Source organism: Strigops habroptila, chromosome Z (genome assembly GCF_004027225.2).
Source record: "Strigops habroptila isolate Jane chromosome Z, bStrHab1.2.pri, whole genome shotgun sequence".
NCBI lineage: Eukaryota > Metazoa > Chordata > Aves > Psittaciformes > Psittacidae > Strigops > Strigops habroptila.
Window position 1 is genome coordinate 29,263,147 of NC_044302.2, and position 25,174 is coordinate 29,288,320.

Here is a 25,174-nt window from a genome sequence, read left to right on the forward strand (position 1 = left end):
ATAAATAGATGAATTTATGGAATTTTTTGCTGCTACCAGCCACAGCTTTCATAGAAGGAGCTTCAGCAACGACACAATCTTTGGTTGCTATCCAGGGAAGTTAAACCTCCAGGAGAAATTTAGGCAACACCAGACCATAATTGCAAACCAACATCCGCTGTAAATTCTGACAAGGCTTTGCCTTCTCTCTGAGCAGTGTCCCTAACCCATGACTGTGGGGAAGGTGTGAAAGAAGAGTGGTTCTGAAGACCAGAGCAGAGGATGTCTCAGCAGCAAAGTAGTTGTTTCTTTGGCATGGTTTTTCTTTTGTTTGTTTGTTTGTTTCTGTTGTGGGCAAACAAAAAACATTTGCTCTTGTTCTTATTTTCTAATAGTTTATTCTTCTTGAGTGCTGTCCTCACTACACAAATAAGAAAATAAGGTGCATGACAAGCGGGCAGGATGCCCTGGCAACTAAAAGTTAAATTTGTCAGAGACTTCAGTGCTTGAATCTATTTCTGTATACAAATCTAGAGCTGTACTAGCTTTCTTCCATGCACAAGCTAATTAATTCCTCTATTTACATTGGTTTTTCAGAATATAGTATTAGATGAGGGGCCTTTATTTACCTGTAATTCCTTACAGAGGATTATGAAGAGAAACAAGTTCTGCCAAACTAGTCTGTTTCTTGTTACAGAAGAACTCTTCCTCATTATTAGTATTTTTGCAGGGCAGCTTTAACTGAAGCAAGAGATGCTGCTTCATTTTTCTTTGGAAATACTATCTTACAAGCCAATAAATATAACTGACACTTTCTTAATATATTGTCCAAAAGCTCTTTTTCATTTCAAGTCATCTTTCTTAATCCCATTTCTCATATTACATTCTCTGCTTCATGTTGATACCCTTCAAGTCTTATCAAATGTTCCCCTTGTTGTCCTTTAGCCAGCCTGTATGTATTTAACCTAAAACCATTCCTTATAAATCCAGGCTCCAAATACCCTTCCTGTGTATGTTGCTTTCTCCATCTCTCCAGCTGTCAATATCTTTCTGCTAACAAGACTTCAGCATTCTGAGTGACAGGAGACCTCTGCTTATTAGACTAAAATTGAATTGGTCTTTATTGCTGTCAAATGAGTATTCTAAATTCATGCGTAATTTGCTGTCAGCTACTACTTTTAATTCTCTTTTGGCATTACTGCTTTTCCAAGGTTTCTCTCACTCTTAGGAATCTGTTTCTTAGATTATTTTTCCTTTGATAGGCTTGCACTAATTAATGTTTCTAAAATGCTTTTAAAATGAAAAGCACTATATAAATATTAAGTATCCTTATCTGTAATGGGAAACATGGTCCATTACCATTGCCACATAAACTTCACATCAACACACTTTATGCATAGTTCTTGGTCATGGGCACTTGATTTTCTAAAAAGCATTACTAACTGAATACATTAATAGGAAATATTTATGTGTAGGCTATGTACACATAAGAGCTGGGGCACACATTGTATGTGTTAAACACACAAAATATAACTCAAACCACTCTGTTGTTTATGTAATTAATGTAAACAGAAACTTAGTTCCGTTTGCAATTTTGCGTATGTATTTTACACCGATTTTCACTGTATAAACACTGTCTTACTGAATTATTGAGTGCCTAGCAATGTCTGGTGCAGGGAATTGTTCAGTACTGAATTAAATTATGTTTGTTAAGCTTAGGCAGCTTAGGCATTAATAATTCAAAAAACATACAAAAAACCCCCTTTGTACTTTTGCTACCTAGCATTTCATATATTTGAATTTAATGTGTATAATGGCAAATGCTCTGTTCCACAAAGAAATGCAAAACATTTCTGTACACTTTAGCACCTTTAAACTACAGGTGATTCAGAAGCATGCACACCTTCATTATTGCAGATGATGATGTGCAGCATCCATTCTCATCATGGCAGCTGATGTCTCATGGTGCCCTCAGGGACTCAGTTCATAGCTTATGGGTTTATCATACAAAGCACAGGCCCAAGAGCCGATGAGCGCTGGGAGACAAAGGAAGGAAACTACCCAGATAATTTGTTCAAGCAGGCATTAAATAGGTTGGTGGGGTTTGTTTGTCCAAAAAGCTGCATTCTTGGTCTCTGTCCAATAAATCGCTTACTGAAGAAGTCAATGGAATTATCCAGAGATTTGAAGGTTAAATTTGCGTTTACATGTTTTGTTTGGTTGGGATATGCACAGTCAGCACCCTCCAAGGTAGGCCTATCATTTAGCTCTGGGGTTTTTTTTGAGTCTACCAGAGTTTGATTCACAAAGCTCTGTGACAAATTCTCTGCAAGCCTCACTTCAAAGGGAGGTGGATGGCGTATCTTCACTACTACCTGTATTTTCTTCCAACAAACCTATTTAGTATGAGTCATGCTATGAGGGATTTTACCACATTCCCTCCTTTTCTGGACTACTGCCCCTCTCAAAAGTTCAGACCAAAATAGAAAAATCAACACTTAATCTTCTTGAAGACTATAAGAAAGCCATTCTATCCAACCACCTAATAATTTTGTATGACAGCTTATCATTGTTGAACTATGTGGTGATGCTGAGTGTTTCCACTATTCCTTCCCACAGGTGTAGATTGATATGCCTGTGTCATATCTGCTAAACCACAGCTTCAGATAAACCATGAGTAGATTGCTTATTTTGGAGATTGTTTAGGTAGAACAGCATGCAGCAAATGCACCTGTCATGCAACCCCAAGACCAAAAAAGGTGTGTTTGCCGCCTTTATAAAACACAGAAGAGAGCCTTAAACTCATATAAAATGTCTAGACTCTGGATATACAGTCACCAAAGCTGATGCTGTTGCTAGTTACTGAATTACCATGAAAATGAAGCTGTACATTAATAGTATATCAGTCATGTTGAAGGACAAGAAGCAGATTTAAGATAATCTTTGCCCTCCAGAGTTCTGAACCGTCAGCATCTCTGGGACTGTAGGTCTAGATGATCTTAAGGTCCTTTCCAACCCAAATCATTCCATGATTCTGTGATTCTCTAAGTCCTCCTCCTCAGGGCTGCTTCCCAATTCTCTGCCTAACCTGTGTTTGTGCTCAGGATTGCCCTGACCCATGTGCAGAACCTTGCACTTGGCCTTTTTGAACTTCATGAGGTTCACATGGTCCTACCTCTCCAGCCTGTCCAGGTCCCTCTGGATCCCATCCCTTCCCTCCAAGCATGTCAACTGCACCACACAGCTTGGTGTCATCAGCAAACTTGCTGAGGTTGCTCGATCCCCCTGTCCATGTCACCAACAAAGATGTTGAACAGGATTGGTCCCAACACCAACCCCTGAGGGACACCACTCGTTACTCGTCTCCAGTTGGACATTGAGCCATTGACTGCAACTCTCTTGGGGCTCTTGCGTGAGGAGAAGCTCCCCATGACTAGCCAGTGTGTGCTTGAGCCCAGAACCCCTCCCGTGTGCTGGGCTGCGCCCCCAGTGCATGAGCAGCAGGTCGAGGGAGGAGATTCTCCCCCTCTACTGTGCTCTGGGGAGACACCCCTGCAGTCCTGATCCAGCTCTGGGGCAACAACACAAGAGGGACGTGGAGCTGTTGGAGCGAGTCCAGTGGAGGCCACGGAGATGCTGCGAGGGCTGGAGCAGCTCTGCTCTGGAGACAGGCTGAGAGAGCTGGGCTGCTTCAGCCTGGAGAAGAGAAGGCTCCTTAAGGGGGGACCTTAGAGCAGCTCCAGTGCCTAAAGGGGCCACAAGAAAGCTGGAGAGGGGCTTTGGACAAGGGTCTGTAGGGACAGGACCAAGGGGGAATGGCTTTAACCTGACAGAGGGGAGACTGAGATGAGATGTTAGGCAGAAGTTCTTCCATATGACCTATAACATCCCTTCCAACCCAAACCCTTCTATAATTCTATGGCTATTACAGTTGGTTTGCAAGGGATTTCTGTAAAAGATATATTTGAGATTATAGCATCCTCAGCAACCATGCTGGAAAACTCCTAGCCATTTAAAAACTCCCTGAAAATTCTACATAAACCAAATGTACCTTTCAGTAGTGATTACCTTCCCAGGTAACATCTATCTCCTATTTTCTGTACTGCAGGAAATATTTATAAAAAAAGCCAGCCCTGCCATTAAAGAAAAGCAACTGTTGCTGTTGCCACAAGCAGCAGGTTTAAAATACCTTGAAACTGGGACAGACTTAAAAGAATTTTCCAACATTTTGTCCAGGAATGTCTCTTCTCTGGCTGAAAACCAGCTGGGCTTCTTGCTAGAAAATGGATAAGCAGTCTTTAATCAAATTGTCTGGTGGGTGTCTGTGGCAGGGAAATATTCAGAAGAACTTCGAAAAGAAAATCAGATCCATTTACACCAGTGACCTAAGCAGAAGCTTGAACTGAGATTTAAAGATACGAGGTGAACAAACGCACTGTTTCATTCTCCTCATAGTCCAAGTTTCAGAGGCATAAACAGATAAATATGGCAGTAAAATCAGTTTGCTTTTACTGCACAGTAAGCTCTCACGAACAACCAACTTCTCTCCATCACATCTTTTAAGAATAATTTGTTTCTAGTCAAAAAAGCCTGTATGCCAAGTTTCAGCACAGAATAAAATCTTTACAGTGGAGTTATAAATTTTTGAAAAGTGGGTTCTATGTACTCACATACACTTAACCATTACAAGGGCAGCAGGTGTCACTATAACAAATGATGTAAAGTTCAATTTAAGCACCAGAGAACATACTGAAATACTTTGGAAATTGCCACAGGTCACTAACATTTTATATGAGAGGGGAAAAAAAAAAGAAAACCCCAACTCCCCTCCCTAACGTTTAACTTTTCCCCCCAGAAGGCAAAGTAAAGAAAACACAGACACAGATTCTTTGTAATTAACAGGACTGTGGTTTTACAGCTAAACATGGGCCAAGAAATGAAAAGTTAACAAATCATTAGACAACATACCTCACTCTATATGAGAAGTCTACCAATGTGCAAAATAGCTTAGGATACATGAGCATGAAGTCAACTGTTTTCAGTAGATAATTGTACGTATAAGCATCTTTACCTCACGAATAAGGCATGCAACATAACACCAGAATATTCAGTCACTTTCAAAACAATTATATTTACCTTCCATGTTATTTAAACAAATACAGGAAGCCGCTAATAGGAGTTGTGATTTAAATATAAAGAGAAAATTGTGGTTGTCTTTTTTTTTCTCTCTCCTCCCATTTTTCCGCAAGTCACCATAGTTTCCATAGCAGCTATACTGTTTACAACACAATGGCCTCTTCCCTCTCCTTGCTAAGACTCCTTGATGTTACAAAGCACTTTAACACCTACTTAACTTTAAAGCTAGAGGATTCCTGTGAGGGTAATGGTAACCTGCGTAGAAATTTGCGCCATTCAGGGACAAAAAAAGGAAAACACCATGTAACCTGAAGGAAGAGGAGAAAGGCAATTATCTATTCTCTTAAGATTAGCCCTCCTTTCCCAGACTGTCCTTCCATTAAAGTGCTCAATTTTCAACATTAACTCCAGGTTTCACACAAGAATCCCAGCTCCTCTTAAGCCAGTGTTTGTTCAAGGTTGTACCTGGCAGCATTCAAGTCCTATCAATATTGCTCACTGATGATCACAGAATCACAGACTGATCTGTGTTGGAAGGGACCTTAAAGCTCATCCAGTTCCAAACCCCTGCCACTAGGGCAGGGACACCTTCCACTAGAGCAGGTTGCTCCAAGCCCCGTCCAGCCTGGCCTTGAGCACTGACAGGGATGGGGCAGCCACAGCTTCTCTGGGCAACCTGTGCCAGGGCCTCACCACCCTCACAGGGAAGAACTTCTGCCTGAGATCTCATCTCAGTCCTCTCAGGACTGCAGGGGGTGGGTCTCAGGAGATCAGTGTTCTACTTTAAATATTGTTGCCATCAAAATACCTGAATAATTTACAGCAAGAGTAAGTTTCCCCTTCAGCCCAAGGCACCCTCTGAAGTTCGTAGGAGCTGTTCCAAGCCTGGACAGGAGCCATCCTGCCTGATGGCTCAACAGGATGGCTTAGACCAAACAGCTCTCCTCCTTAACCAGACAATTGATCTCTGTTCTGTAGCAACACATCCTACACTACAAGTCTATCGAATGGAGATGCCTAAGCCACACTACAGTGCTTCCACTGCTACCAGTGTCACTACCTGTACATAACAGCAAACCAGTCGTAAGAGCAGCAGTTTGAACCCTCATTACTCAAAACAGAAAAACCAATAATGAAACAGCACCAAGTCCAGGAAAGCATAAGATAGGATAGGATAGGGTAGGATAGGATAGGATAGGATAGGATAGGATAGGATAGGATAGGATAGGATAGGATAGGATAGGATGGCATAGCACAGAGCAAAGCAGAATGGAACAGAACAGAAAAGACCTTAAGATCACCTAGTTCCAAGCCCCCTGCCATGGGCAAGGACACCTTGGTCAGAGGTTATTTAGCAGCATCAGCAAAACTTAATATGCAAGCAAAAATAATCTGGAGAAGGTTTAAATGGCAGTTTTAGTTTTCAGTTTTCTCTCAAGAAAGAGAAAAACACAGTCTGTGGGGAGATTGGGTGTGGGACTAGAAGTGGGCATCGGCTGTAGGTAATGTCTGTTGCTTTTTTTGCTCCTTCCTCAGTTTACCCAGGGCTGCTGAGTGCCCTCAGGACAGAGCTGTCAGGAACCAAAGACCTCAGGAACCATCCACAGTGGTAGCTGCTGCTCCTGGTAGCTTGACCTCTCAGTTCAGCAGGATTTGCAGGGAATTGCCTGGTCAGGCTGCAAACACTTCTGGAATAATCAATCTCATCTCCTCTGTCCTAGCAAAAGCAAGCAATCCATAGCTTTCAACAGCGATGTCCTAAGCAGCTGCCTGTTTCACCTGGTCCTGAAGCTAACTGATATTTAAGCTCTTCCTCTTCTTGAAATGAACATTTTAATCCAAGAAATATGAATATTATCTGTTAGACTTTTTTTTTTGGTGGGGTTTTTTTTTTTTTTTTTTGCTTCATCATAACAGCTCTGGCCCTGATTCAACAATGCACTTAAACATGTGCTTAGTTTTAAGTAGATGAATAGGCCTGTTGAAAAAATGCTCCGGTTAAGCATAAAATTGATAATGTGCTTCAGTGTTCTGGATTAGGCTTTAATTGCAGGAAAAGTTTCAAGCCATATTGCATAACACTTAAACATCCACCCATAGGCAAGTTTATGCTTTCCCTTAAAAAAACCAAAGGTTACAGTACTGCTCCTTGCAAGAACTAAAGTATAGTGTTAAAGATCCCTAAGATGAAACCACCAATATCTTGCAATGTGATTGATGTACTGTAAAAAATGACCTGTGATTTTTCTGTTACAGACAAAAGAGATTTTTTTTTCATCACTCTCTGTAAGTCAGATCATACAGTTTAGAAATACCAGTACACAGTCTTTTTTGCTAACTTTTTGTGTTTTCAAATCCCAAATGCAGTAATTCATGTAATCACAGTTCCAGACCACCCTGGTGTCAGCACCTCTTACACTTTTTACAGTAGACCTAATTTTTTTTTTTTTTAAGTAGGAAATTATAATTCTTTGTATCACTATCCTCCCCACCCTACTTAGAGCAAGAAAACAAAGTTTTAGATTTATTTTGATATATCCTGGATAAATATTTTAAATGGCAAACAAGCAGCACAAACATGGAATATGCATGTTTTGCCCCTCCTTATGAAGGAAGCATCTATCAGGATAAACTTACCAGGAAAGATTTGTCCTGGTCTGAGAAGTGCCATGTCATTCACTAATGCCTACCACAATGAGTTTCATCTATCCTTGGGAAATGACAGAATCTTAAGCCAAATCTGGAAATCTGAAGTGCTTTTTACATATTAGGGATATATCTCGTAATGAGACAAGCCCAGCGATGTGCAGAATGGAGATGTCTTTGTAGTGAAAACTTTCTAGGCACTCTATACTGTGGATCATGCAAATACAAGCTATTGATGACAAGGGACAAACTTTGGCACTATCACGAATAAATACAAATTGGTTACAAAACTTCAAGCATATGACTGAAATTGGAGAACAAAAGGGACTGTGCAGTTCTTGAGTTAAGGAAGATGATTGGTATTCAGCCCCAGCCCCAGCTGCCTTAACATTGCCGCTTCTCTCTTAGTGCAGATTAAAACTACGTGTCTCATTTCTGCTGAGGTCCTGAGCAACGCACATTAGGCACATCCTCTGTTCCAGTTACAGGAAAATATTTATGGGGTAGTTGATAGGAAAAGCACACAGCAAAAGGAAGGGATAAAAAAGCCAGAAGACATTTCTCTCTGCAGCTGTCAGTAGGAGGCTGCACACCAAAAAAATGCTCCAAGAAGTTTTTGCTTTTTTTCTCAAGAGATGTGGATACAATGATACCTATTCAGTAGCCTGAGCCTCAGAAAAAAAGAGAATTATACTTCTCTACTTCTATGTGGAGTTCTCTGTTCACATACATTGTCAAACAGCAAACGAGACAGAGAATAGAGTTTCTATAAAACAAAAAATTGGGACTCTCAACATGTTAGAAATGCCAAAACTTCTATTCATAGCATCTATGTGGTAAGAATTCTCGAAAGATGAAGAAAAATATTTTATCAGTCTGAATCAATACTGGACTTTCTCATCAAACACTGCAGCATTTTATTCCTGCAGCATTGCCTGAGAGCTATCGTTTGAAACCATTGCCATTACATAAACAAATTTTTTTTATTATTAATAACAATTTTCCTTGCAGTTGTAGTCAGAACAGTGTTCACATATTGATTTCTCCTAACGCAATTCCAGTATGATGTAACCATCCTATATTTGCAAAGTCCACACAAGTTATGAAAAAACTCATTCCTACTCATGGGCTGTGCCTCTAAAGTATCTGATTTCTCTCTCCTGTATTACAAAAGACTTTTCAGTGACACTCAGTAGGGGAGACCTGCAATTATGATAGTTTTATTTTATTTGTACCATGCCATTAGATGCTTCAAACCAAGCAGGGCAGTGCAAACACTGCCCAGGATAAAAGAGAAGCAACCCATTGACATTTGAGAGCCAATGCTAAAGAATTTTTTAAGCGTATGTCAAACAAAACATATTGATGGTAAGACTGAAAAATAAACATCTACTGATTATTTTAAAATTCAAGCAGGTATAATATTTCTCCCTCAAAAAAAAAAAAAAAAAAAAAAATTTTTAAGAAAACCAATCAGATCATGGGAGCAAAGATACTACCATGTAGGTAACATTTGAAAATGGAACATTTCAATACACTTTTACTTGATGATTTTGTCTCTTTTGAAAGAGACTGCACATACTTCGTACCAGATGTGATTGTATCGGTATCTTTCTCAGATGATGTCAAAACGACAAGCTATTGGAGCCAGAACGCAATGAAAAAGATATCCCCTTATTTTCTGTGCTCATGAAGCAACAGAAAATAGGACAGGTTTTGATACATACACATGGTTGACTGATGTATATTTGAACCATGATCATGTAGAAAAGTATAATCTCTGACACTGCACTAGGTGCCACAGCAAAGCACAGTCACTGCAGAACAAGACTACTGTGGCTGCCTCTTTTGCTTGACAGAGTATAAAATCAGAGACTGGGGACAAAGGAAAGCACGATAAATTGGAGTGACACTATTAGTCACAGTCTCGTATTTCATTAATGTTATGGCTTGTATGGCTGAGTAATTTTCATGCAAATAGGAAGCACCAACATCTTAATTTCATCCTGAATCAAGTCATAGATTTATTTTACACTGGTGTCCTTCCACCGTTCTTTTCAATAGACTGTACGTATGGGATTGGGTGGTGGGAAAAAGCAAGTTTAATAATGATGGGCTTATATGATGTAGAACATTATTTTCTCTGAGTTAGGCCAATCAATCAAAGTAATTTAGAGTGTAGTGATTAGACATAGCAACACCTATGCATGCTAACCCTGAAAGTGACAAAAGAGTAGCAAGAATATTCAACACAACTGCAAAAAGCCAGGACATTTATATATAGTAGCCTGAATTGTAACCAAAAGTCTTACTCTACTGTATGACTTAACCATTATTATTCAAAAGATGCCTCAAATTTCTCACCATTCTACACCCAAATGAAAATAATAGATACCAGAGTGTAATCATGTCTGGCAATATATGGGAATTTTGAAAATGCTATTTTTTCTGCTCTCATTTGAAGAACAAATAGCGTTTCACCTTTGCATATAAACCAGATTGTACTGATGAAGTAAATTCTGTGCAAAATTGTTTGCTCGTCTTTGGACTTGATAGTGATTCCAAATTTCAAAGCAATATGGCTTTTGGTGTATGAAGCAACTTGTAGACGTCTCACCAACTTTTTTTCAGCTAAGTGACGTAACTATCAAAAAAAACCACAAGAATTTTTGCTACATAATCATTCTAAGTAAACAACTAGACAGATTTAATTCACTTTTTCCTTTGGGAACACCTGAAAGAAAACAAAGTGGTGCAGATTTGAAAGATGAATGCCTTGAATTGACACTCTTTTTATGAAGCTACCGTTCATTAGGATGCAATAATGAGTTGATTTTTCCATACTTGTCTGCAATGATACTCAGATGCCCGACTGTGAAAATACAAAACTGCATGGAATAAAGGAAGATTGATGAGTATCTACTTCAAGGTAGATTTCTCTTTTCTTGTACACAGTTTGCAATGGACATGTAATTGCATCAGCTCAACTGTGCATCCCACACTGACAAAAACCCTTTGAGGCATTGCCATAATTTTCTTGTTAAATTCACGAACTGACAGTTGATTTACATTAAACCAGATTAAAACAACGCAGTCATTTTTCTAAAGTGGCTCTTTTTTATAGTCCTACAGTGGTACAATTCTCTTCACCTGGCAATGATGTTGTGCTTCTTTTCTCACCATTTTTATCCACGAGCATTAAGTTCCCCATGGTTTGAAGTTTTGCTTTGTTTACATGTAAAATTTCTCCATCTCACAATAAAGTCCAGCATCTTATTTCTCTGAACTGTAACACACTGGCACTTCTGAGATGAATTCATCTGTTTTCTGAAGACTTAACTGAAACTTTAATTCTTCTCACATCTTTGGCTCTGTGTAGTTGTTTTCACTTGTTTATTTTTCACAGTAAATACGGCAGCTTTAGTTGCCATATTCTTGTGGTCAGCATGGAAAGACTTCACCGAGGAGGAAGATGAATATGTAGTAGTTACAGAAGTTCTTATTATTCTCTACAGTGTACTCTGCATTCCCTCACAAACTTATTGCAGCACTGTTAATTCATAGCAACACACAAAATAGGAGTTTGTACCATAAAGGAATTTTACATTTTCTTATATTTTGTTTTCTGATAAGTAGAAAATCAGTAAGAAGATATTTCCAAATTTGTTTACAATTATTGGGAAAGTAATATTAATATTAAGGTAGCAGATGGTGGATTTTTTATTTTAGGAATATGAACAATTGAGAAATCTACACTGAGTTAAGACAGTAGCTTTCTGCAAAGAGACCCAGTAGGATAGGTTGTAAAATACAAATTCCAAAAGCCATCATCTTCTGCATTACATGAAGTAAAAAACCAGCAAGCTCCAAAACAGCCTTTACTGTACAAAAGGAAATTCATCCTTTATATAACTATTTAACAGTTATAAATGTAAACTGACTTAAAATGATAAAGTTTCAAAAGGACGATATAATTTCTCTCGTCTTTTCTTCCCTGTGTTGTAGTATATACTTCTCTGTATGCATCTTAATTCAAGACTGAATCTTGCAAATGTTTACTCCCAGGTGATATGCTTACTACAGCAAGGAGTCCCGTTGAAGTGTGAGGAGACTGTTAAAAAAAAGAGTAACCCAGGAGACCAGTTTAGACTGAAGAATGCAGACAGGGTGTTTAGAGGGTGCTGCACAGTGAATACAAAAACAGTCTGGTATTTATGTTGGTTTTGCAGAGTCTTCCCTAGCAGTAAAAATGTATTTTATGAACTAAGAGAGGCAAATTCAACGTTAGTTAGTTCAAATTGCAACAGCCCGCTTTAGAAATCTCAGCTCTGCGTTTTTAAGAGTAAAGGATAAATGGCTATTGTTATTGTTTCCCACTAAGTCTGCCATTCACACAGTCTTTAATATAGACCTGTTACTTACTCAACTTCTTTTATACTCTTCTTTTAAACCAACACTACACTTTTGAAGCCACCACATTTACCCATACAGAATGAAAGGGGATTTTCTCACAGAATTATACTACAGATACTTCATGAACAACCAGCTTTGAGGTCTCTTGAGCACCTATTTCAGATGGCTAGGTGAGAAAATACATGGGTTTTATTTTCAAACGCTTAGCACCTACCATGAACCCAGTTTAACCAACCACACAAGAACGATAAAAATCCTCTCACCTCCCACTGAGATCCTCAGTGGGACGAGGCTTTCAGAAGCTTTCAGAAGGTTCAGAAGATCTCTGTAATGATACCCTATAATAAGAATTGCTTCTGTTGACATTACAGTGGACAACAAACTTTATAAGACATATGTTATACTTTATAAGTATATGTTTGTCTACATATACTGAAATTTTTAAGTAGTTGGCCATGATTCTTTACTTCAGAGATTCTTATTAGCATCTTCCCTGCTCTGTTTGAGAAACTAATGGCAGAGAGGAAACATATTTTAAATAGAGATGAGACTAGAACAAAGAACCACCTCACCAGATGAAGAATATGTGGTCATCATAACAATGGGCATGGTGAGTGCTCAGAGACAGCTGAGACCTTCCCATACAAACACCATCTTTCTTCCATCTGATAAACCAACACTGTGCCACTCAGAGTGCCAGAGCTACCTACACAACATCCAAGCACGTGTTAAACCCACGCCAAACAAGTGAGTGAAGTACTCACATTGTACAAAACACACGTTTAACCCAATGACTCACTGTGTCCTACGGAGGATAGTAAGTGAACAAAGTTTCTCTATGCTTAACAGTTTGTAGGAAAAAAAAGCAAGCAAATCACAAAAAGAAAAAGAAGTTGTACCATTCAAATAATGAAACAATTATCCATTTCACAATCATGAGAAAAGCACCTTCCACAAGGGATTTTCTTTTATTTTTTAATTCTTTTTTTTATTCCCCAATCCCCCCCCCCCCCCAAATATGCTACAGTCTATATCCCTTTTATCCTTTCCATTAGTTATTTTAAGGTCTACAGATGATTCTGCTGTGAAACAAAAACAAAATACATGAGTATTTTGCACAGAATATTGGAAAAGACAGTTTAAAAAATGCATGCCTTATGCCTTCAGCCTCTACAAACTCATAAAATCAAGCAATTCAATGCTTTCCATGTCAATCATACACAGAGGTCTCCAATGCCTCTGAATTTTATGAGCTGTCACTCATTCCAATCCCAAAGGTACCTGTACTAAACACAAGCTTAACAACCCTAGAAAGTATGGTCAAAAATTTCTACTCTACAAAAATGTAAATTTAAAGCACAACAGTAACAGAAAACAAAGAAGGAAAAAAACCTGTCAATTTCTTATTAAATCATGTTTTTATGACCTTGGACATGGGCAGTCTTTGTACATACTGAAACATACATTTTGGTCTTGGATAGATGAAAATGATGCTCAAAGATTATCTGCAGACAGTAAGTAACATCACCTTAAACCAATGAAGATTATAGAGTATATCTGGATTGGTTTATCCCCACTTTAATCCCTTATAATACTGAATGCCTCTCATTTCATTGTATTTGAACTTTTATGATAAACCAGAAATATTTCTGGTCAAACTTCATGTACTAGCTTACACAAAGCTTCCAAAAACCCACCCTACTGCAGACTCGGAATTTAAGTTGCATTTTCCCTTTACATTATAGATGGGGATAATCTGCAAGATCTGTGCACTGCCCTGAAATTCAATCTGCGTATGTGAGCTGTTTCACTGAGAGAAACATACCAGTAATAGACCAAGTTACATCAGATATTGACTCTATCTATCTTTTTTTCAAGGGAGTCACAGAGTAAAGAAATGAAATATTAATAATGCTTTGTAGGGCAATAATCAAAGAAATAAAATAGTCCAGCAGGAAAAGAGAGAGAAAAAATTCTCATATCTACTGTGATAATGAGCCTGACAGGAGAAAATTAATACAGTATCAGTTGTATAATATTGCGAAGAACTTATATCTCCATTTGCCATGAGTAGCACTGGAAATGTTAAAATTAAAATGGCCTGGAAAATGTTAACTGCTTGCCTCATAGTTTTAGTTCGTTTTTTAAACCCTTTTTGGAAGATTCAGCTCAGAGGATAAACCTGATAGAAATTAGCATACTCCTCAACTTCACTAATTTACATATGCTAAGATATCAGATCAAATAACGAAGCAGAAATAGAACAGAGATTTAGTCCCTGCTACCCCCCACCCCCCTTTTTTTTTTTGGTCTTTTTAAATCAAAATGTCCTATGTATAACATGGTCACCATTGCAACTGCTGTTTCACATGCTTCTTGACAACCTCAGCAGAGGACAACGTAGCATTGAATGTGTCAGACCAGTCTGCAGAAGAAATTTAACCCCAAACATAACTTAATTTTAACCTACACTTTCCATCCTTTCTCTTTTAATTTTATTTTATCAAAGCAGTTCAAACAAACTACATATTTAGAGGTCAACTACGCTGATTACATATGCAAATACATTTTGCAGTTTGGGTGCATGCTGCAAATTATTATAGACTGCCTTGTCAGTTATTAATACAGTGAATGTGCAGAAAGCCTATCCTCTAACAAATCCACCATATTAGAAAAAGTGTTATTATATTTTTTTGGTATTCTTAGATTGGTCTCACTAAGTCCTACTGATTTCCTGATATGTGTATTTTATCCTGTTTCATTTGGCTTTTTTTATCCCATTCCCCCTTCCTAACCTAAAATAGAGCTCTGCATATCTTGGGAAGTATGTGAAATATGGCATAAAAAATATAGGTCACAAAAAAATGACTTTTCAGATTTTGTGTGTTGTTCTCCTAACCTTATTGTAGGCTTTCAGACAATGTGAATTCAATGGGTTCAGGCTTTAGCCACAAAGATGCTACTTGTTCTCACTTCTCAGTCTTCTTACTTTGATACAAAAACAACAACAAAAAATTGTGGGTGTATTTTACCCTCTTTTATGGACTAATAAAGCATGTTCTCCTTAAGTTTTGAATATGGAACATGGCTTTGAGGAATGACCTAGCTACAAATTAAGGGAAAAGTACTAATAACCTCTAGGGAGATACTACAGAGACTCTACTGATACCACCATAAAGAATGGGAATACCTCAGGGTAAGCATATGCCTTGAAAGTGCTTATTTGCAAAGATACGTTGTTTCTCAGGGTACTACATTTGTATCACAAAATTCTGAAACAGATGAACACAAAAAGGTCCTTATCTTTACAATAAGTGTCTTGGCTGAACAGTATGAAACTTGAATCATAATGGCACAAAGTTTGTCTAAATTCAGAAATGTGAATTAAATAGCACCTCCAGGTGTTATCTTGATATTCCTTATCAAAACTCTTCCGTTTCCTTACTCATGGTTTGCATTTTAAAAATTTGCAATTCATTTTTCAAGAACAATCTCTGCAAGCTAAAGCTGCAATGTGAAAAAGAAAGAGATATAAGCTAGGGGGATATGGATGGACAGGGTCCAGTGTTTCAGCTGTTGATCGGGTATAGAGGCAGAAAGGAAAGCTTGCTAGCTCTCTGCTCCATCAGGAGCTTAAGGACAGGGATGCAACTTGTGACACACAATTCTGCCTTCCCTTCCACACAGCTCCTTTGAAGGCAAGCTATTTCGTAAGTACTGACTTTGTAAGAAAAAATAGAATCATAGCATGGTTTGGGTTGGAAGGGACCTTAAAGATCATCCAGTTAATACAGTCAAATAATACAGTCAGTTTTCTCACTGAAACTGCAATCCAATCGCTGCTGGTGTAACACCATGGGACAGTAAAAAAATGCTATTTATAACATCTAGCAGTAACCTAATATCATCAGGTATTCAAATATATGCCTTCAGCTACAGCATTTCCCTAAAGCATTCAGTCCTTTTAAAGACCCAGCTTTTGTGGTAGCGGTTAAAAAATGTTCCCTCAACTTGATTAAGAGAACCATTTTATTCCCTAAAGGTATCAGATGTTACCTGTCAGCAACAGAGACAAGAATTGAGCCTTGTTTCACAGAAGAAATATTAAATACACTAGACAAAATCAGTGTCACTGCACTAAGCTGATGAAATACAGCATTTGGGAAACGTAGCTTTGGTTAAAAACTGCTGGCTAAAACTTAAACTAGGAAACAGCAAAACCAATGCACACACACAAAAAAAAAAAAAAAAAAGAAAAAAGAAAGAAAAGCCCCCAGCAAGCTGCTTGGAAAGATTTTTAGAAGTTGATAAAGGCTATTAGCAAAGGCTTGTGTTCTCTCATAGCAGAAGAAGTAGACAGATTGGGAGTCACTGTGTCTAAACTCTCCAAACAGAAAGACTGAGTTTTGTTTTTAAGTGATGACAGAAGGTGAGGGTGGTAGCAGAAGGGACTTTCTGTACAGGCTAAAGGAAGAAAGTAACAAATATGTTTATAATTATTGTTTTTATGGGACCAGTAATTTTATTTAATAAGTAATTAGGGGGAAAAAGAAAAAAAAAAAAAGAAAAAGAAAGAAACAAATGAGGAATTCTGTATGTCCTGTGGTGTAGGTCTGGGGTTTCTGAGGGGGTGAATGATGAGTCAGACCATGACTCAAACAGCTGTCATGATGGCACAGGGGGATTTGAGACCCACCTTCTGTTTTACCCTCAAAGTGGGTGATCTGGTCTCAGCAGTGCTGTAACATTAGTCATCTGATGGCAATAAATATGTGGAACATTAAAACTCTCTGCCATAAATATGAAAAAGCCATACAAATAGAAAAAAAGGTTAAATGAGCAAAGGAGCAACCATGTGGATACTCTCGTGTGACACGGACCTTTACAAAAGACTACTTGGCCATCCACAGGCAAAACCAGTGGTCAGAAAGTACCTGAAGCCTGATCATAGCCTTTGAACCAGATGTGGATTATGTTTCATCCTGGGTCTGGAAGCACCAGATCTATCAGAGTCTGGTGCAACCTTAAAAAGAGTCCCTAAAGAGGGGCTTTTGACAAGGGCCTGTAGGGACAGGACAAGGGGGAATGGCTTTAACCTGACAGAGGGGAAATTGAGATGAGATCTTAGGCAGAAATTCTTCCCTGTGAGGGTGGTGAGGCCCTGGCACAGGTTGCCCAGAGAAGCTGTGGCTGCCCCATCCCTGGCAGGGCTCAAGGCCAGGTTGGACGGTGCTTGGAGCAACCTGGTCTAGTGGAAGGTGTCCCTGTCTGTGGCAAGGGTTGGAATTGGATGAGCTTTAAGGTTCCTTCCAACCTGAACCACTCAGTGATGCTGTGATTTTACAACCTCACACTTAAAAGCACTCTACAGTTCAGCAAGAATCATCAGCTGTATCCTTACACTGATTTCAATAGATCATTTCAAGTGCTGGGTGTAAAGCCTTGTAATTTCAGCATGGATCTTCATTAATTAAGACTGCAACTGCAATTAATGTTTCCAAGTAAGGTAAGAGCTGCAGAAGGGTGGGGAAACGCTATTCTACTCATGGAGCACAGCATTAAAAAAAGATCAGAAATTCATATGTTCACAAGAATAAGACTAGGGAAATGGAGCATTATTACAAAATGCCCTGTTGCAGCCCAAGGGCTTGTCTGCTGTGAATAATTCCTGGATTTTGGCAGGAACACATGCTAGCTTAATTAGCTCCTCCAAAACTTTGTTTACTTGCAGTTCCTTCTTACCAATCAACAAGCTGTTCTGAATCACCACTTCCACCATTGTTAAAACATATACACAAACCTGAAAAGGATATAGCGCATGGCTGCTCCATGGTTTTCTTTTTGAGGTCATATACAAAATAAAGACTTCACCAATTACAAATATATCCAATATGAAATTATAGATTGAGAGCTGTATATCTAAAAAAGTTGTCAGGAAAACAATGAAATAAATTAAAAGCTTTAAACTCCATACCATTACCATGAGAGGAAAATAGCCCTTATGCTAGGACTAAATCAAACAAGCCACTCTAAACTGTATGCAAATATATTTTTTGCAAGGGACAAAGATTTCAACTTCTCAGTTTTCGAGTTATTTGAAACACTGAAAAAGTTCCTGTAAACATTTTCAAGGGAAAAAAAGTCCTAGAATGGGTATCTAAATGTGTCAGTAAGGTAAGACTGTAAACAAATGCACAGCTGCAGAGTAAAACTTAACAATTCAATTATACGTAATTGCTAAGTATTGGTTTTGTTGCTAAAGTAGTACCACCATGAGTAATAGGTGGAACAACAGTATATCTCATTTTATGGCACCTGTAACAATAAAATTCTTTGATATAAGGTATGGAGCATGGTTTTAAGAAAAAAAATTAACATTAGGAAACAGAAAAAAAATATATACTTTCCAGAATATTTTCTGGTTTCAGAAACTTATCCAGTTGTAATTTTCTCTCCCCTCTTCCTCATTTCCTCTTTCTTAATCCAGTAAGATACAGAGGAACTTTCTGACACTCAAAGTAGATTAAATAAACATGCATAACAGAACAAAATGAAATTACCAGATTTTCCATCCAGCATATACAAGACTGGCTGTGTTAGTTGCAGAGGAAAGTAAAAAGTAATTGAGAAAACCTTTTTTTTTTTTTTTTCTTTTTAGAAAGGTAGTCTTTGTCTCCCAAAAAGACAGAACCCCCAAAACCTAACCACCTGGAAAAGATAAAAACCATAAGGATTTATACTGCCCACAACTTTAGATGAAGCTCTATTGAGAGTGCTTAACCAACAAAAGGAAAGGAAGGACAATGCGGAAGCTGGAAAATGGGAAATAGTCTGTTACCAAAGGACTATTAATTGCTCCCAAAGTAAGAGCAAGTGATGATCTTCTTCCTTTATTTACTTGGACTTTCAGCTGCCTAATCAAAGAAATGTTGTGTTGGTTGTGCTGAAAGAAAACTGTACCTTTTGTTTCCATTATTGCCCACTAGATCTTAAGGGCTTTCATTGGATTGGTTTTATAGCTTACTACCGCACTTCAGAGAAGAAAACGAGCTGCAGGCAGCTCCCAGTGTCAGTTTCCATGGTTAGTAAACAGGAACAGGATTACAGAGCACTACTCAGCTCACTCAAGTTTTGTGTCTGTTATTACTTGGTTGGTCCTTCCTCCAAAGCTGAAATTTCTAATTCCAGTGAATTTACAGCATTTGGATATCTGACTTTATGATTACAATTAGCTTTAATATTCAAGCCAACAGATAAAAAAGGCTAAACCAAAACATCTTTCCACATAGAAGACTTAGATTACAGCTTTTAGGTACTTGCATTCCCTGCTGTCAAAAGCAAAGCAGTTTGGCATTTCCAGAGGTCCTCTTGCAGCTAGTACCTGACTAAGTAAAAAATGGTTTATTACTGCCTGCAGACCTCAGTATCTTAGATTTTTGTCTTCAACTCTAAAACCTGGAAGAAGAAAAGATGGAAATGCTCCTCATCCTCTTGTCCTTTGCTCCCTTGCTCCCTCTCATATAACCTGCTTACGAAAGTGTGCCCTACCAAAGCTATGAAAGTATGAATGTATCTAGTCCTCTTTCTATCCACAGCAGTAAGTTTTATAATTTGCCTGCAGGCAGAATAGGATCAAGCAGCTTTTCAAGGTTTTTATAGCATAAAGAGAATTCTTCAAACAGCAAAATAATTTTGGAAGAAAATTTCTAACTCCTGCTGGAGAGAGCAAAAATGTTCCAGATGATCTGTAAATAATATTTAATGTATGATGATTTTTTCCCTCTAAATTTTCTCTATTCTGCCTTTTTAAGGCTTCCTCGACATTGAAAACAGAGTCTATTTCTAACAATGGATACTAGTAACGAATGCATGTGTACTTGCTGAAAACAACCACAAGCACATTTCTCAGAGCATGTAAGACTTTACAGTTTTTTCTGTCCAGGACAAGGCCGACAGGAGTGAAGAAAACCTACAATGGTACTTTGCACTGAAAGTCTTTATTCAAAATGTTTACTGCACTGCAGATGTTATAGGTTTATTTCTTCTCTTAGATGCTGACTGAACACAGCATATTGTTCCCCTGGGAGTTGGCGAGCCAAGACACATGCAAGCATCCCATTAAACATCAGCCTACATCCATAGGAACCCACACCAGTAGAAAAGCCTTAAGTGGCTGATGAAGCTCATGCTTTACAGGATCTGACCAGAATTTGGGCATATCAACGAAACAAACATGTAGAAAATAAGCAATTTATGAGAAAGTTGGAAGCACTACTGTGTCAGCCCTGGGTCTAACTTTCTTACTTCCCCCACTCTCCTCAGCTCCCACCTTTTACGCCTGCTGAAGAGAGGGGTAGTGAGATGAAAGAGCAGTAATCAGGCTCAGTAGAAGTGCTTAACTAGCAGAGATGAGGCAGGAACACTTGCAGCAGCTGTAACAGAAAGCAACAACACCACAAGGTCATTGTATCCCAAACCTGTCCCGACAAAGGCAGCTCTGTCAGTCTATTTACTTTTCCCAGTTTGTCTTGCTTTGTGCCTTTGATAAACTGTCCCTCAAGGACTATACTCCCTGCTCAAAATGCTCTCTGCCAGCCTCACATATGGTACAGTTTCTTGTGCTTTGGAAGCTTGCAGTTCTCATAAGAACTCCTTACGTTATCCCCAGTAATTTTAAATACTGTGTATAGATTGAGCAGCACTACAAATTCCTGCCCTATAACATTACTTACTTGTGGCTGGTGCTGCAATCTTGCGGGTTAAGCTGCAGAAATATTAACAAGTACAGATCAGATAGCTGGATGCCAAACATAGTACCAGTGTACGCGCGAAACAGGTAACTTCACCAATGTCACCCAGGTGCTAAAATAAAGCAAATTTAGATCAGATTTATTTAGTTCATTTGGCTCCAAGCAAGCAAAATGCTGGGTTTCTCAACTGCAGAGACATATTTTTAAAGGCTGATTAGACTGAACTACCTCCCAGAAATTAATACTGTCAGCAAGCTTATGCAGCAAGACATCTATTTGATAAAATAATTTTTTTCAAAGGTCTTGAAACAAATCAGGACTTTTCTATTTCTGAAAATCCCAGGAAGAGCAACGGGAGAACAGTTCCTGGGGTAGAGGCTCTTGTGCTGTAAGACTGCTTCCCTGAGGTCCAGCTTTGTCTCCTCTGGAGCTGGGGAAAGCTGGAACACAAAAAAGGGATAGTTGTGGAGGGTCTTGTGCAATACCATTGCTCTTTAAATTCACTTATTAAGTGAATAGCTTATTTTGCAATAATTTGTCTGTGTAATCAAGCTTATAGCAAGCCCTAGAACGCAAGAACTGTTAATACTAGAGTGATTAAGCTGTCCAGTTGCAAAAGCCAGAGAGAGAAAGGAGATAAAATGCATGTCTGAGGATGGGAAACGTTCCACGCTGAGAGCACAGAGCGGCCTTTTTCTGAAGCGTAACAAGTGCTCTGCAGCTGCCCTGACCTCACTGTGTTCATTCTGCTGAACTTCAGACTTCCTATTCTGCCACTTCCTTAGGAAGGTGAAGGAAGAGGTTTCTAAACTCGCCAGTCATGGATGACTAGGCACCTTCCTTCCTTCCTTCTGCCTAGGAAGACATGGGGTCCTGAGGGAACAAAGAGGAGAAGCTTTTTCTCCGCAAATACACATTTTCAATTCATTAACATCCTCATCTAACTCCTCTAAAAACAACAGATAGCTCACTATGCTCTTTTAGTGAGAATTATAGTGGATTACCAGCAAGTACAAATTCAAAGATAATCCATATTTGAGAATTTAGTCCTTCCCCACAGCTGCACTGCAAGTATTATTTGCCTGTTATCAGCATTTCTGAGCATTTCTTGTTCTATTGTTATGCTTTCACTAACATAAAGATGCAATGCAAATATTTATGCCCAGAGTAGTTCAAACTGGTGCTTTCAGTGGGACATCACACGGGTGCTGATTTCTTCACCATGCACCATTCCAGCATACCATTCTTGATGTTGCTGAAACTGTTCTCATTTACACCAAGAGTGCAGCCTACACTTTCATATTCTGCCATAAAAACTTTACCCTTAGAAACGAGACACATTCCCTCCTAAATCAACAATGGCTTCCTGAGAAGGTAGGGTTTCTCAGAAGAGCAATCTCCAGAGACATGATGGACATCTGCTACATGTCTATACACAAGACCTACTGTTCCCATCTGACACCATCCCTGGATTCTTCCAGTCTTTCAGGGAGCTACAGGACTCAGTGGCTTCCTATCTTCTCTTGTTTTCATACACTTGAACAGATGTCATAGCCTAAATTCCAAATCAGGATGAAATTAGGTTATTGCCACTGACTTTTGGGTTGACTTTAAGCTTTTGCAGACCGTTTCTTTATGAAGTTATCTTTTGATGAAAGCCCTAATGGTTTGTGTGACCACAGGAAGAGAAATCAGTAATTACATCATTATCCTTTCACGTTGGAGAACAAAACTTCATGCTATATAAAAGAAAAACACACGAAGTTTTGCTTAGATGCAAGAAAAGATCTTTCTTTACCAAAGCCCTGCAGGTTATCTAAGAACTGCCATCTTCTAATTATGGTCTCATCTTTTCTCCCACAGCAAAATCACAGTATCATCATAGAATCACGGACTGGTTTGGGTAAGAAAGGACCTTAAAGCTCATCCAGTTCCAACCCCGTGCCACGGGCAGGGACACCTTCCACTAGACCAGGTTGCTCCAAGCCCTGTTCAGCCTGGCCTTGAACACTGCCAGGGATGGGGCAGCCACAGCACCTACGAAAATAATCCCCTGTGAAAATCCCCTATGAAGTCACCTATGAAAATAATTCCTCTTAAATGTATAATAAGAAACTTAAATTTCAATCCATGAAAGTAAACTCTAGTAGCTTACTCCAGCTCCATGTAGTTACGGGACTGCCCAATGTAAGAGCTGCATTCAGAAATAACAGAGGATTCAGTCCTCTAGAATTAATAATTTTACACTTTTCTGAATAAAATTGTCAGAAACACATACACAAAATGACATGGTGTGATTAAAAGAAGAGGAAACCAGAGGTCCAGTGAAATAGGAGGTAAATCACTGCAGTACATCAGCATGCACGTGGCTGCATACGCACATTTGATGTGTGTACAAATAAACTATTCAAAGGCTAATAGCAAGCTTACCTCCAAATGATTTTTACAATTCAGACTAAGTGAGGAGGCTGGGTCCAAACATCAAAGGAAGAAATATTTATTGCAGCATCTGTACATATCCGTTTAATCACACTATATTGATCATGTGTTTGTTAGAATATTTTCCCTAGTCCAAGCAATCCCCTTTCTAGGGCTCATTCTCTTACAATTAGTACTCTGTTAAACATGTATTTTTTTCAGGCAATGATGAGCTGCATGTGATTTTTTCATTACTAGAACAGCAAATGAATGCATAAGAAATCTTCAGACTCTTTCCACTTAGGGCTACAGAGGCACCATATCATCTTTTGCATCATTTAATATCATTAACAGCTGTACAGTGTACCAGAACACATGGTACAGTAAAATTAGTCTAAGATATTTCTGGTGCATTCAAAGAGAAAAGGTTTGTGTTTTCTGAATGTAAAGAGAAATCTGTAAACTGCAAACAGTTAACCTAGTTAACCTTCTGTGTTGATTATTAAATCTAAGGAGTTATGTCACGCATGAAATATTTATTACCCTGGTCTTTGTATTTCAGAGGTAAGTATATAAAATACCTGAAACACTATAGCAATTGTCAGACAGGGCTTTGGAGATTATGCTAAAGACAACTTCATTGACAGGACAAAGACTATAAATAAAAAATCATCATAGATTTCACTGATCTAACATCCTCTGAACATACAGCTCATTAAGGTGCTTGAGAACATTTAGATGTCTTGTTTGAACAGCAATTCACGTCTGTCTGTAATTTGAATTCATTCATTCATTTTGAATGAATTCTTGCATTAGCTGCAGGGAAAAGCAGTGGGTGCACTCAGCAGGCGGGTGGGATGAGGAAGAAGAGGTAAGAAACAGTAAAATAGAAACGCAAGAAAAAGTGTCTATTTCAAAGTGTGTACTGTTAATTAACAGGTTATGAGCCAAAATGAAAATACATAAATATTCCAGTGATGGTGTTCACAGTTTAAAAATAAATTTAACTTGGAATTCAAAACAACTCTAGCAGACTTCCCCACCCCCCCAGCAAAAACCTGCTTTTTCAGTTCATGAAGCATTTTTCCCTGAGTTTTTAATTCAAGGAAAATACATTTTATTTAAGATTGAATCTTTTGTTAGTGAAATCCATACTAATTTGGCTAATCATCAGTTCCAATAACAACAACCAACAGACTATGCCTGAAATGCATGAAATACACTTATTTTTTCTGAAGTAGGCATGACACTAAAGTCATCACTGGAAGCTACTCAAATAGGTGTATGCACCATGGGGAGATAAATGCCTGGCTGATCAGTTTATATGAGTGATCCTACCAGGCACTGGCTTGTGACACAAGGCAGTGCTCTGCAGTCCTTGGGAGGCCTAGGAGGCATATTGTTCCATGGATTCATAAAGGCTCCAGGAGATGTTATGCCTACAAGGGATCACCTATTCACAGCTGAAGAATAGGTACTCTATTCTGAATCAGGTATGTACAGTGGTAACCAAGGAAAACATCTGCCCCACTATAGCCAGTTTTGAGAAGTGTCTAATATTGCATGGAAGGTACACAAGGAATGAAACATATCTGGCTTTGGAGTTTAGGTATGATACTAAAGGGATGCAATGAAAATTGTATATTCTGAGTCAGCTTCTGTAGCACAGGACCATGTGTTGTACATACTATTTAGCTGTCACGCACAGAAAATCCTTCCCCAGTTGGATGGATGGAGGATTTGAACTGACCTAAGTAAAAGACACGGATTGGATTGTTTCCCTACAGTTGCACTGCCTCCTCAGATCATCCAATCATGATTTGATCTGGTAA

General features: G+C 38.6%; 1 protein-coding gene across 7 annotated transcripts in view; it reads right to left on the minus strand.

Moving 5' to 3' along the window:
• Positions 1–25,174, minus strand: part of XRCC4 (X-ray repair cross complementing 4) — a 182,140-nt gene that overhangs the window by 20,814 nt on the left and 136,152 nt on the right. The window contains exon 8 of one of the 7 annotated variants that reach the window (XM_030511445.1): positions 21,144–21,364. The exons of the other annotated variants lie outside the window; for them this stretch is intronic. Coding sequence (XP_030367305.1) covers positions 21,238–21,364 — 127 coding nt within the window. The 3' untranslated portion in view covers positions 21,144–21,237. Of the gene's footprint in view, positions 1–21,143; positions 21,365–25,174 lie in introns of those variants that run through there. 7 annotated transcript variants of the gene reach the window in all.